The following is a 14,136-nucleotide window of genomic DNA, read 5'->3' on the forward strand; positions in this document are numbered from 1 at the left end:
AATTATAAGTATTTGTTATTTGAAAGGTCGAAAATAAAGTGAGTGCATATTTTGCACCTGTCAAAACCTCTGGTTGTCTCAAAGCACTTTACAACCAATGAAGTAGCTTCAAGCGCAATCACTACTGTAATATCTTGAAACAGTGATCAATGTGAATTCAGCAAGATCCTTCAAAAGCAATCAGATAAATGACCAGAAGATTTCTTTTAATAACATTACTTTTGAGTTACATATTGGCTAGGACACCAAATGCACTCCCCTGCTTTTCTTTGAATGGTTAATCAGACCTTTTATATCCATGATAGTAGACTAGTTTAATGTTAAATACAAAAGGCAGCAATTTCAACTCGGATTTGATGTGACTGTTCTTTAGGCACAGAACCAAGAATGCTCCTGATGTAATAGATTCATGACCCATTCTAGACTTGTTTTAAGAGTAAAGCCAGAATCAAAGACCAAGTACTGTAAAAGATGGCCGATTATAAACTGCATGAGGATTCTTCATTCAAACAAGTTAGAAATCCCATTTTTGATTTGCAATTCTGAAATTATGATCACTTAGATATGTAACATTCGTGATAAAAGAATGATCGTGTTGTTGGAGAATAAACATATAAAGTAACAAAGTAATTTGTTTCAGATTTAAAAAAGAATAATATTTCTTGTTATATGTACTGTGCTGCAGTTTGCCTGAATATATTGAGTAGGACTTTATTTGCTTTGCCTAGACATGATAACAAAAAATACAAAATAACTGCAATCTAGTCAGTGCCAATTCAATATTAAAAAAATAATACAGGAGTCCTCAGTTGCAGATACCTAATATCTATTGCATAATTCATATATTTTAGAATATTATTTGGTTTTAGTGAACAAAGTTTTAACAGTAAATACAGCATTGACAGGCTGATGGGTCGCCCTACAGTGAATGTAATTCAAACAAGTCTGGGAGTTAATTAAAATTAAAAGCTAACCTTGGTTTACCTTCAAGGTCAGCATATACACACAAGGGATGACCTATTTCTGGATCTCTTGGTAAATTCATGGCGTTTATGTCATTATCTTCTTAGAATAAGCTAAACATTAGCAATTCTGGAAAAAGAGGGTTGTAAATCTCGATTAGGATAGGAAACATTCATATACTTCTACAAACCAAATAGTAATGGTAGAGGAAAAATAATTTGTTTGACTTTCTCTTTGAAACCATCCCAAAGGACACTATGCTGTCACAAAGATGGGCTGTGGGAACAGTAGGTAATTTTGTTTAAATTGTTTAAATGTTTGCTCAGAAAGCAGCAAGTTGCATTTCAGCTTTGGTTGTACAAAATGACTCACTGGATTGAGAGAGCCAACAAGAGCAAACCTGAAGCAGAGAAAAAAAATCATCATTCTTCATACTCAAACTCAAGTTTTGATTTGATGATGGAAAAGACAGCTAGAAGATTTGTTTAGTTAATAAGTAGAACATGACATCTACAGTGGTCTTCAGAAAGCAGTCACTATGGTTAGTTTGGAAGCTGCAGAAGGAGGTTGGATATCTGCTGTCAACCCAAACAAGGAGCAAAAGCATCCATATTGTGAAGGTTTAAAGGAAAATAGAAGGATGAGGCAAATTTGCCCCTCATGCCTGTTCTGCCATTCTAGGTAATCAAACGCAATGCCATACTCCGACACTATCTTCACATCCCTAGATATCACTTGTAATTAGAAATCTATCAATCCTGATCTTCGACTTACTAAATGTCAGAGATGACACAACCCTCTGAGGAGGGCAAGTGAACGGATCCACCGTCTAAGTGAGGACATTCTTCATCTTACTGCTGAATGGCTTACTTTTAAACCTGAGACTGCGCCCATTGATTCTACACCCCACAGTCAGCAAAAACATCTATCCCTTTAAGAATTTTGCCATTTTCTTGATCACCTCACATTCTTGTAAACTCCAGAAAGTCCAGGCCCAGTTCCCTCACTCCACCCTCACTGGAGAGTTCCCACAATCCCAGGAATCAGACTGGCGAACCCCTACTGCATCCTTTCTATGGGAAGCATATCCTCCCTTTGGGAAAGAGATCAAAGTGTACTTAATACTGCAAGTTTGTTCTCACCAGAAGCGAGACTATTTTGCTCCTGTGCTTGAATCCTCTTGTGATAAAGGTCAACATATTGCTTAACCTTCTGAATTACTCAATGTGCCTGCAAAGCAGCTTCAATCACTTTTGAACAAGGACACCTATGTCCCTTTGGTTATTAATACAACTTTTCATAAATAAGAAATGTTCTTGTGAAATATTTTGCATCTTCATTTCTCGCACTTCTCCACATTACATTTGGGGAGGCAATGGTATTGTGATAATGTAACTAGGCTAATGTTCTGGGATGTGGGATGAATCTCATCATAACACATGGTGAAATTTGAATACATTAAAACCTGGAATTATAAAGTTAGACCAACGATGATTGTATATGCAATGTTGATGGTCATAAAAACCCATCTGGTTCACTAAAGTTCTTTAGGAATGAAAACCTACCATCCTCACCTGGTCTGGTCTACATGCGATACCTGATCAACAGCAGTGTGATTGACTTTCAACTCCCTGAAATGGCCTAGTGAATCACTCAGTTGTATTAAATGGTAACAAAGTCAAAAGAAAGCATTGAAACCGGACAGACTGCCTAGCGTCGACCTATGCACAATAAACAACAGCAGACAAACACAGTCCAAGAGGTTGTGAAATAGTGTTGCAGTACAGCTGGGAATGAGTTGCCCAAGGAAGCCTCAATGTCAACTCCAGACATCATGAAATCTCATGGCATCAGGTAAAACATGAGTAAAGAAATCTCCTGCTGAATACCACCAAAAACAGTCCACACACTCCATCTTCTTGAGAATCCCCCCATCATCAATGTCAATCTTCAAATAATTTGAATCACCTCACATGACATCAAGAAGTTGAAAGCACTGGATACTGCAAAGGCTATGGGCACTGACAACATCCTGACAATAGTACTGATGACGAGTGCTCTAGTACTAAAGCTTGCTGGAACGGCAAAGGCTACGACTGGCATTAACCAGACAGTTGGAAAATTTCTTAATTAGTCCTGTGCGTAAAAGGTTGGACAAATCTAGCTCAGTCAATTACTTCCCAATAAAACTACTCTCAATCACTAGAAAAATGTTACAAAGACTTATTAACAGTGTTATCAAGGAGCTATTGCAATGCAATTACCTGTTAACTGATGCTTAGTTTGGGTTACTCAGCTCCTGACCACATTACAGCTTTTGTCCAAAAATGGAGGAAAAACTTGAACTCCAGAGATAAGGTGCAAGCAACTGTCCTTGAAATCAAGTTACTATTTAACTGAGTATAGTATAAAGGAGCCTTATCAAAACTAATGTTAATGAGAATTTAGAGAAACTCTTTATTGGTTGGAGTCAAATCGAGAACAAGGAAGATGGGTGCAGGGCAATCATCTCAGCCCCAGGGTATCACTGGAGGGATTTCCAAGGTAGCATCTTAGGCCTTAACATACTCGGCTGCTTAATCCCAACATTTCTTATCTCATAACATCAGAATGTCTGTTCATGATTGCACAATGTTCAGCACAATTTGTAATTCTTTATATACTGCTACACATCAATATGCAGCAAGATCAGGACAATATCCAAGCTTGGGCTTATAAATTGCAAGTCATATTCTTGCCACACAAATGTCAGGCAATGACCACCTCAAAAATGAGAGAATCTAACAGTCATCCTTTGATATTCCATACCACAAACAATGTGGAACCCTCCTCCACCATTATCAACATCCAGAGAAAATGAACCAGACTTGCCATAAAAATACAATGGCTACAACAGCAGACCAGAGGTCAGGAATTCAGCTACTACCTCATCTTCGATCATCCCAATGCCTGTTCCTAATCAAAAAGGTGCAGGTCAGGAGTGTGGTGAAATGCTCTCCACTTGCCTGGGTGAAGGCAGCACCAAAAACATTCAAGTGGTTTGACACAATCCAGGAAACAAACAGACTGGTTGATCTGCACTCCATCCACCAACCTCCAACATTTGCTCCCTTTACCACCGATGCTTAATGACAGTGACATTTGCCATTAACAAGTAGCACTGCAGTAACTCACCAAGGCTACACCAACAGCACCTTCCAAATCTATGACCTCTAACACCTGAAAGTATGTATGAGAACATGATCACACGAAAGCTCCTCTTCAAATCACATCCTGACTTTGAAATTTATTGCCTGGTTTATAGTGGCTGAGTCAAAATCCTGGAAATCCCTCCTTAACAGTTCTCAATGTACCTATCTCTCAAGGACTGCAGCAGTTCAAGAAGGCAGCTCACGATCACCATCTCCAAGACCATGAAGGATGGACAATACATGTTAGAATAGCTAGTGATGTCCACATCTCACTAATTGATGTTTAAAAATTCTATTCCACCTGCCATGCTCTTGACCATTCACACAATCTGTTTATATTCCCTCAAAAATACTTTGTATTTTCATGACTGACATTCCCACGATTTGCACGATAGATTACGAACATTTAAGAGTCCAAGCATCAGCAGTACCACACTGATTGCAAAAACAGAAATTGCTGGGAAAACTCAGCAGTTCTGACAGCATCTGTGCAGAGAAATCAGAGTTGATGTTTCAGGTCCGGTGACCCTTCTTCAGAACTTCTTTGTTTGAAGCTGGGGTGATTACAGACTGCCACCAGAGTGTGACCTATTTATTCCTATTCTCTGCTTTCTGTCTGTTGACCAATCTTCAACCCATGCCAGTATACTACTCCCAAGGCATGTGTTTACTAACATCCTGCATGCGATTTTATCAAAAGCCTTCTAAAAATCCAAATATAGTCTTATTATCAGCGGTGGCAACATACCAAAAAAAGCTCATAGGTTTGATTACCCCTCCATAAGTTCAGCTTGACTACATCTGATCAGAAAATTATTTACTAAACATCAGCAGTCTCTTCCTTTATTCTAAATTATAATGCTTTCCTGGCTATTGAAATGAGGTCAACAAGTTGCAAGGTTCTTGCTTTTTCTCTCTGTCCTTTCTTAAAGCATAGGGTTACTTTCCAGTTTGCAGGCACCATGGCAGAATTAATAGAATTTTGAAAGACTTATTACCAATTCATCAACAATATCTGTGGCCATCTGTTTCAACATTCTTGGGTGAAGGCCATCAGCTACTGTGAATTTGTCAACTTTCTGTCCTATTAATTTGACCATTACTATTTTTTTTCACTAACACCAACTTCTTCAGTTCCACACACTCATTAAATCCTTAGATCTTAAATATTAGACTAGATTACTTACAGTGTGGAAACAGGCCCTTCGGCCCAACAAGTCCACACCGACCCTCTGAAGAACAACCCACCCAGACCCATTTCCCTACATTTACCCCTTCACCTAACACTACAAGCAATTTAGCATGGCCAATTCATGTAACCTGCACATTTTTGGACTGTGGGAGGAAACCGGAGCAGACATGGGGAGAATGTGCAAACTCCCCGGTGTCTTCTTGCGCTTCCTTTATAAAATCAGGCACAAGATGCTGCCAGATCTTCAGAGTTTCTTCTTTTTTTTCTTTTTATGTAAGTCCTCAAACAGTATTTTATAGCATGCTGTAAATATTTTTGTTTGATTTCTCTTATCAAGCTCATCTAGTACTTTACATGGGGGAGTAGTGAAATAAAAAGCAGAAACGCGATGCCTCAAATTACTGATTGGTGTGACAAGATGTCAGGAGCAAACTGGGCCATTGATTATTTGCTACTCTGAATGGGCTTTACTTAATGAAAAGTCTGAGTAGAGCAATGGATTATTGTTTGTTTATCTTTGTAACCTGATGTTACTCTACATTGACAACCAACCTGACAAGGAAGATGTAATCCTCCTATAGGAGCAAAAAAAAATCCCGAGCTAATTACATTCAAAATCCATAGTTTATGGCAGCTCTATAAACAAAATCAATCCAGTCGTGTAAAGTAATGTTTCAGCACAGATTGTAATTTTTGCTATATATAAATGTACTTCATCTATGGCTATAATAAAGTACTAATGAAACTACAACTTTAGCCAGCAGTAACAAAGTTAATAAAACAGCTACCTGACTAAATTTTCGTTATCTCCAGGGCTTTTGCACGTAGCACATTCTGTTCTCAAATCTTCTGATTTTGGTCTTTTCAGTAGTGAGGTCTGCCGTCGTCTTCTGGCTCGAGGAGGAATTGGTTCCTATGAAACAATACCAAGGTGAAACACCAGTTGTAAAAGATATTTTGTGTATTCCATAAAAATATTGTGTTTCTCAGAGTAAACATACCTCAGTTTTTTCTCCATCTGAGCTGGTTCCCCTTTTTCGTTTCTGACCTCTACTCCTCTGTGAAAGGAAATAGATAGAGTGATTCAGAAACAAAAACTAATATTGCTGGTAAAGCTGAGCAGGTCTGGCAGCATCTGGAAAGAGAAATCAGAGTTAACATTTTTGATCCGGTGACCCTTCCTCAGAAAGGTTTTTATTTTGTACAGTAAATTCTCACTTGAGAATTTGTGGTCGCGTTCCTGAAAATCATGACTCAATGAAAAATTTAAATAGAGCTTCCATTTCCAAAGGAATCATTACTAAAGCCCAGGGTCCAGTTTCCGCAGACACTATATTTGGTTGCTAAAAGCAATTGAGATACTGTACCATACATGTGCAAGACCATGTATTCTCAGCTAAAATAACTTTAAAACAAAATAAACCAGTAATCATAGAATAAACTGCACAGTTAGGTAGTTCAGGATCTTTCTCAGTAGAAAACAACAAAAATATTAAGTTCAAATTGTGTGCATTCCTGAATACATATATTCATAAAAATAACTTTCAAAATAAATTAAATCTAAAACATTGTAGAGGTACAATATCAGTTCTAACAACGCAGGACGTATTAAAATTATTCCGTCCTTAAGTTTAAATTGGCCAAGTTCTATCAACTAAAAAAGCTAGTTGTGCAGGAAGATCACCTGCATCAACCAACCTCTGCCACTAGATAGAGTCCAAGACTCCCGTGTAAATCCAGGATAGCAGCCAGGACAGAGACAGACATTGCAGACTTTAAAGGTAAGTACAGAGGGTGGAAACAGGAGCCATTTTTGTACGGATGGGATTGGCAGGAACAGAAGGCAGGCCCGGGACCGAGAATGACAGCAAAAGTATGAGGAAAAAGTCTTGACAAGCCACAGAACAGAAAGTCTGGCAAGTACTTCTAAGTTAAAGCTCGCAACATTAGACTAATATGTTAACATTATTTTATTAACTACATTAAAGCATAACAGTATTAACTGAGTCAAAGTTAAACTATATCTTACTATATGACCTTATAAGTTGGCCAAAACATAGTTTCTCAAAGAGACCGAATTGCATGGTTTCAAAGTTTAATGTTGTTGCCTGCAATTACTACCAGCTCATTATCAGAATGCAATGCCTCATAAATAATCCAGCTAAACACTGAAACATTGTAATTCAAAGAAAATCAATCATATCCTATTAATCCATTTCCCCCTCAGCACAAGTATTATTTCAGATTTTTAAATGTTTTAATATGATGCTCAACAATTGCAAAATGCAATGAAAGACTGATATACAGGATATATTTATGCAAGCAATAATTGTATCTGGTCCAATGCTAACAGCTCAAAATGTTTGGAGATCTTAGTTTCTTGCATTTTTCCTTTGATCTTTAAAATTGAATACAGAACCTGCTAAGCAGCATAGGAATCACTTCCCACTAATTAATTCTGTATTGTAAATGTCATTAAAACAGCAATTGAAACTGTATCTATTCTCAGTAACTGTTCTCCGCAATATAGTTGTTCAATTTATTTTGTGAAAGTTCCACAGACAAATAAACCAGAGAGATTAGATTTGTTCCACTCCTCTCACTGTCAATACTCCAGACTTGCCTGTCAGCTGTTCACTTTGAAAGCGTAATTATAATTTATTTGATTTATTATTGTCACATGTACTGAGATAGTACACAAAACAATATTTTTCAATATCGATAAATCATACCTTACATACATAAATACATCAGGGTAATTGAACAGAATGCAGAATTATAGCTATAGAGAAGGTGCAGAGAAAGATTAACTTTAATATATAAGAGCCTTCATAAGTCTTTTAACAGCAGGGAAGAAGCTGTTCTTGAATCTGTTGGTACATGTTTTCAAACATTTGTATCTTCTGCCCAATGGAATAGGGTGGAAGTGAGTATAAACAGGGTGGAAGGGGTCTTTGATTATGTTGGTTGCTCTCCTAAGGCAGTGGCAAGCATAGACAGAGTCAATGGGATGAAGGGCTTTTGCCCGAAACATCGATTTCCCCAATCCTCGGATGCTGCCTGACCTGCTGTGCTTTTCCAGCACCACTAATCTTATCAATGGATGGAAGGCTGGTTTGTGAGATAGACTGGACCCTGTTCATAACTCTCTAATTCCTTGCGGTTTTGGGCGGAGTAACTACCATACCAAGCTGTGATGCATCCAGACAGGATGCTTTCTCTGGTGCACCTATAAATGTAAGAGTCATTGTGGACATGCTGAATTTCTTTAGCCTTCTGAGGAAGTAGAGGTGTTGGTGTGCTTCCTTGAAGCAATGAATATATCCTAACTTGCAATTCAAAACAATCTACAAGATGCAATTGATAAAATCATCCTGGGTGAAGTATTAAGATTTTTCACACAATTTCAAGTATCGCCTTTAACACCTGGAAATAGACAATGTCACTACATATATGATGTCTATCAGGGTAAGTCAATTACCTATGCATATGCTAGAAAGACCTTCTGAATTCAGATATAAATAACCTCCAGGTTACACTCAGTGATGTTTCCCACACACAGAGCCTTGTTCCAAGCTCTGGCATTTGACATCTCAGAAGACACTAGCTTTCTAGAGATTGACTCACTCTCCACACAAGAACACAAACTGAAGATCTATATTGTTATAATTTTTGGAATGTTACCACACAAACTTGTGAAAAAGAAGTGTAGAATTTAGCCACTAACAATAAAGCTTTTGTTTTTAACCTGGCCATCATCGAAGCATCTTTCATGTTGGCTCCATCAAGATGTTGGCATCTACTTCAGAGAAAACTGAATTATTCATGAAGTAACCTAATCTTCCCATCCCATCTTCACTCCAAGATTGATGTTAAACCACCCTAACTGCCATAAAATATGCATTTATAGAAGAATACAGCGCAGTACAGGCCCTTCGGCCCTCGATTTATCATATATTACATTTTCTACTCTTCAAACTAAAAGTTGTGCCTTGTCCCTGAAAATATAGTCTCGCTGATAACCACTCATTCATCCAGTACACTTGTGTCCGCTGGAAATTCAAGCTTAATTGTCTCTGTATTGCTTCCTCCCTCTTACTAATTTGCTAAGTTCCATTCGCATTTTCCTGCTTTCAAAGGCCTCTTCCCAAGCCTTTATCAATCCATCTTAACTCTGCATTTTTCCCTTTATGGTTCATGTCCATTGTTAATGATTTACTTTCCTTCATGTAAAAAAAAACCTTTGAGCCAGTTTTAAATATAGGGTGTTTTAGGAACACATGTAGCTGTGTGGCAATAATGAAACCCTGCAATGATACTTTAAAAACATACTGCTTTAAACTTTACAACAATATCAGTATTGGGCTGCACTTTACATCCATATGGGGAAAACACAACTACTTTCTAACCTGAAAGCTATCCAGTTTCTTCTTAGGAATCTATACCTGACTGTTCATCAACTCCATTACCATCTGATGAGTTTGCACCAAACTCTGCACCACATCCTGCTTGGCCATTCCTGGTTTGCCACTTCTAACTACTAAATGGATGCAGTTTCTCAACCGGAGGAAGGCCTCACCATTTCTGATTTCTCCCCACTTGACTCAATGGCAAGGAAATGTAGTGAGGGAAAATCAGACAGAATAATAGGATTAACAACTAAAACCATAGACAAGGGGAAGCAGATAGCCAGATATATATTTGTTAATACAGGAAGAGCAAAGAAAACTTGGAAACAAAGAATTTTGAAATAAGAAATAAAGGTAAAATTGCTCCAGTCCTATCAACGATGGGGCTGCTCTCTCATGAAAGAGATGATTGGTGGTTATTTAACCTGAGGTCTCCTTGCCTCAGGAAAAGGGAGGAGAGTTAAGGAGGAGCATTTTTCCTGGTAATCTCAGCCAATTTGGGATTTGAACTAATGCTGTTGGCTTCACTCTGCATTGCAAATCAGCCATCCAGTTAACTAAGCTAACTGAACACCAGAATAAGATAAGCAGAAAATGAAGGAAGACATTTATTTTTGGCTTTTGAGCAACACAATAGCAGATTTATGAACAGAATGCACCTGGGAAAAGGAAAACGTGCAGAAAATATTATTTTGTGTTCCTATAACAGTTCACTTACATGCACACTGTTTTGTTACTAAGCCAGTGTCACATAGTTTAGTTCATATTGCATTAATATCTGCTCCAAATGGAATTATGTTTTATTATCAGCAGAACATCTACTTTTAAAAATGTTTTAATGGTATTTGGGCACCACGAGCTAGGCCAACATTCATTGCCTACTCCTAAGTGCCTAGTGCAGTCCTTGGGGTACAGGGAAACCTACAGTGCTACTTAGAAGGGAATTCAGGATTTTCGCCCAGCAACAAGAAAGAAGGGCAATACAGTTCTAAGTTAGGATGCATGTGGCTTGAAAGGACAACTGCAGATGGTAGTGCATCTGCTCTCCTTATCTTACTAGGTGGTAGCGATTGCAGGTTTTGGGGATGCTGTTGCTGGAATTTAAGTGTACATCCTGTAGGTAGTACAAACTGCTGGCCAAACACAATGGGGAAGGGAGTGAATATTGAAGGTGGTCAATGATCACTGTACTCTTTTGTCCTAGACAGTGTCAAGCTTCTTGAGCATTGTTGGGAATAAACTCATCCAGGCAAGTGCAAAATATTACATCACATTCCCGACTTGTGGCACAGATATCCAAGCTATTGTAACTCCAGTATTTATATTTTTAATTTGCAGGAATGCAAAAACACTAAATTAGTAACAAAAAATAAAGAACCTGTTTTACAGTATCTCATCATATCTTTGGGCTATCCTAGAGTACTTCAACTATTTCTGAAGTAATACAATGATTGTTTTGTTGTGCAAGTAAACCCCACAAGAGCAAATGTACACCCAGAAAAGATGGTATTTAATATTGTTGGGTAAAGGAAGAACCTTGGCAAGGACGCTAAGAAAACCTCTCTGCTCCACTTAAAATACAGCTAAGATGACCTTAACCAGCATGATCTGGGTTTAATGTCTGATCCATTGGAGGATTTTACATTCCGTAGATAACATTTCTATATATGAAGATGATCCAGTGCTAATGCTTCCATAAATCACATTGTCATAGTTGCATGTCATCATTATTGGAACAAAATACTCATTGAAAACTTGATATCAGACCAGGTAATGGCATCGAGTGCAGACACGGGAAGCCCCAATTTGTAATGGCAACTACAGAACAGCTATTCCGAAATAATAACTCCGTTTAAAGTGGGATTACCAATCCTCCTGAATTGTTCAGGAGTCTTCTGGGATAAGGGACGATTTCCCAATGCATTGCTTAGAGCTACATGAAAAATCTTCATGCTTCAAATCTCAGAGAAAGTAAGGAATATAGAAATGTGAAGATATGAAGAAGGGGTTACTGCAGAAATATATAATGCGGAGGTGCCAGTGTTGGACTGGGTTGGACAAGGTTAAAAATCACATGACACCAGTTTATAGTCCAACAGGTTTATTTGAAAACACAAGCGTTAGAAGCGTCGCTCCTTCTTCAAGCGTTAGTGAGAGAGGGAGACCTTAGATACAGAATTTACAAGTAAAAGATGAACTGATGTGAACAAACTGAACACAGCTGAGGTGACTGCTAAATCTTTAATGTGCAATTCCCAGAATTTCTTTCAAGTCACTGTTCCAAGATAACTTAAGGTTTGATCAGTATAAAAGAGGTGACATCTCAGGTCAGACAATATATGGACATTCAATCTAGCAACTCCTACAGAGCTGGAAATACAAGCATGATAGTGGAAGCAGTGCTTTTAAAAAAAGGACCAATCAGTAATGAGATAATATCTATTGTGGATTAAGTAAAAGACTGTTACCATTCCAAAGGAAATAAAGGGCATAGGGATGAAGGTCTAAAGGTCTCACCAAAAATACAAAGGAGAAGAGAGAAACATGGCTTGTAAAATGACGAGTAGGTTATATCACTGAAATAGTCTGCTGAGATAAAAGCGAAACAATATCTAAAAAGGCAAAGAAATAAAAGAAGGACTTCGAGCAAATGGACACATGGGGCTGCTTGGCCTCCTGTGTGTAAGATCTCCTTGTGTACTGTAACTTCTTTCATTCTATGAAAACTCTACTCCAGAAGTATGTAATGACATCGCTGAACATGGCAATTGGAAAATATCTACAAAACTCAGCCAAAAGGGCTTGTGACACAATGATAGTGCCTTATCTATTGGCCTAAAAGATCCAAGATCAAGTCCCAGATGCCCGGTTGTGCATCAGAAATGCCCGAACAGGCTGATTAAAATAACTATCAAACTAGCCAAATTAGAATGACTTACAACAGGGTGAATGAATGACAAGAAGAAGGAAGTTACAAAAAGACAGGAAAGAGGTGTTATTGCTTTTGCATAGCTTAAACGTTTTCAGTCTCAAAAAATGGATTCCTACTTTACCACAGGAAGAAAGACTGAGTTATTTGGTGAGGTTCTGGTAATTGACTCAAGGTCTATCCTATTCCTTAGGTTTAACAATAGCATTATAACTGGTGATAAAATTCACTATGCATTTATCATAACGAAGTAAAAAATAGAATAAATTAATTAAATAGGTCCTTAGAATACATTAAGGATGGAGGGACAGGTGATATGTCACAATTGCATAAGAACAACAAGCCTGTGCTGAATGTTTGAATTTCGGCTCAGAGTTTTTGAACTGAAGGCTGAACTACAGAGACTGTGATGTATGTGGAAGGGGGAAATTGTCTGGATTCCAGAAGGCCATCAACTCTGAAGGGTGGATTATCTGATTTGATCAATACTCAAGGACAGGACAGTAGGCCTGGAAGTGAGGTAAGCAAGGAGAACCAGGGGGCAGAATCTTCAGCCTTTGCAATTCATTTCGATGAGAATGAGGCCTACAGAGTGGATAAGCTAACTAGCCAATGGCACCATGGAACAGGGAGTCATTCAAGGGGGAAGAGCAAGGAAAATATAGTAGTGGCAAGAGAGAACAGTATAATGAGGATGATTGACAATATACTCTATGACAAACAGTGCAAGTCCTTCCAGCTGTGCTGACTGCTCAGTTCAGCACACCAGCTCAAGGCTGGAGAGGAACTTGTCATAGAACGGGAAGGGAGCAATTGTCATAATCAACTTGGGTAACAACGACATAAGCTGAAAATGTGTTGCTGGAAAAGCGCAGCAGGTCCGGCAGCATCCAAGGAACAGGAGAATCGACGTTTCGGGCATAAGCCCTTCTTCAGGAATTTAAAAAAATTTTTTTTTGAAGGCGGTGGATGGGAGATCCCCGGAGGTGATGAGGTTATGGATGGTCTGGGAGATGATGGTTTGGTGGTGGGAGGTGGGGTCATGGTCAAGGGGGCAGTAGGAGGAGGTGTCCGCGAGCAGGCGTTTAGCCTCAGCGGTGTAAAGGTCGGTGCGCCAAACTACTACCGCGCCTCCCTTGTCTGCCGGTTTGATAGTGAGGTTGGGGTTGGAACGGAGGGAGTGGAGGGCTGCACGTTCCGAGGGTGAGAGTTGGAGTGGGTGAGAGGGGTGGAGCGGTTGAGGCGGTTAATGTCGCGGCGGCAGTTGGCTATGAAGAGATCGAGGGCAGGTAAGAGGCCAACACGGGATGTCCAGGTGGATGGGGTGTGTTGGAGGCGGGAGAAGGGGTCGTCAGAGGGTGGGCGAGAGTCTTGGTTGAAGAAGTAGGCACGGAGGCGAAGGCGGCGGAAGAATTGTTCGATGTCACGCCGCATGTTGAACTCGTTAATCCG

At 39.0% G+C, this 14,136-nt stretch overlaps 1 protein-coding gene across 13 annotated transcripts in view; it reads right to left on the bottom strand.

Moving 5' to 3' along the window:
- phf14 (PHD finger protein 14) overlaps positions 1-14,136 on the bottom strand; it is a 290,569-nt gene that overhangs the window by 149,449 nt on the left and 126,984 nt on the right. For all 13 annotated transcript variants that reach the window (XR_006311667.1, XR_006311666.1, XR_006311664.1 and 10 more), the window contains exons 15-16: positions 6,348-6,404; positions 6,135-6,259 (exon numbers count right to left, since the gene is read on the bottom strand). Coding sequence is in view for 8 of the 13 variants with exons in the window: in XM_043689855.1 (XP_043545790.1) it covers positions 6,135-6,259; positions 6,348-6,404 (182 nt within the window). In the remaining 5 variants the exon portion in view is untranslated. The remainder of the gene's footprint in view (positions 1-6,134; positions 6,260-6,347; positions 6,405-14,136) is intronic.

Source organism: Chiloscyllium plagiosum, chromosome 5, assembly GCF_004010195.1.
Source record: "Chiloscyllium plagiosum isolate BGI_BamShark_2017 chromosome 5, ASM401019v2, whole genome shotgun sequence".
NCBI lineage: Eukaryota > Metazoa > Chordata > Chondrichthyes > Orectolobiformes > Hemiscylliidae > Chiloscyllium > Chiloscyllium plagiosum.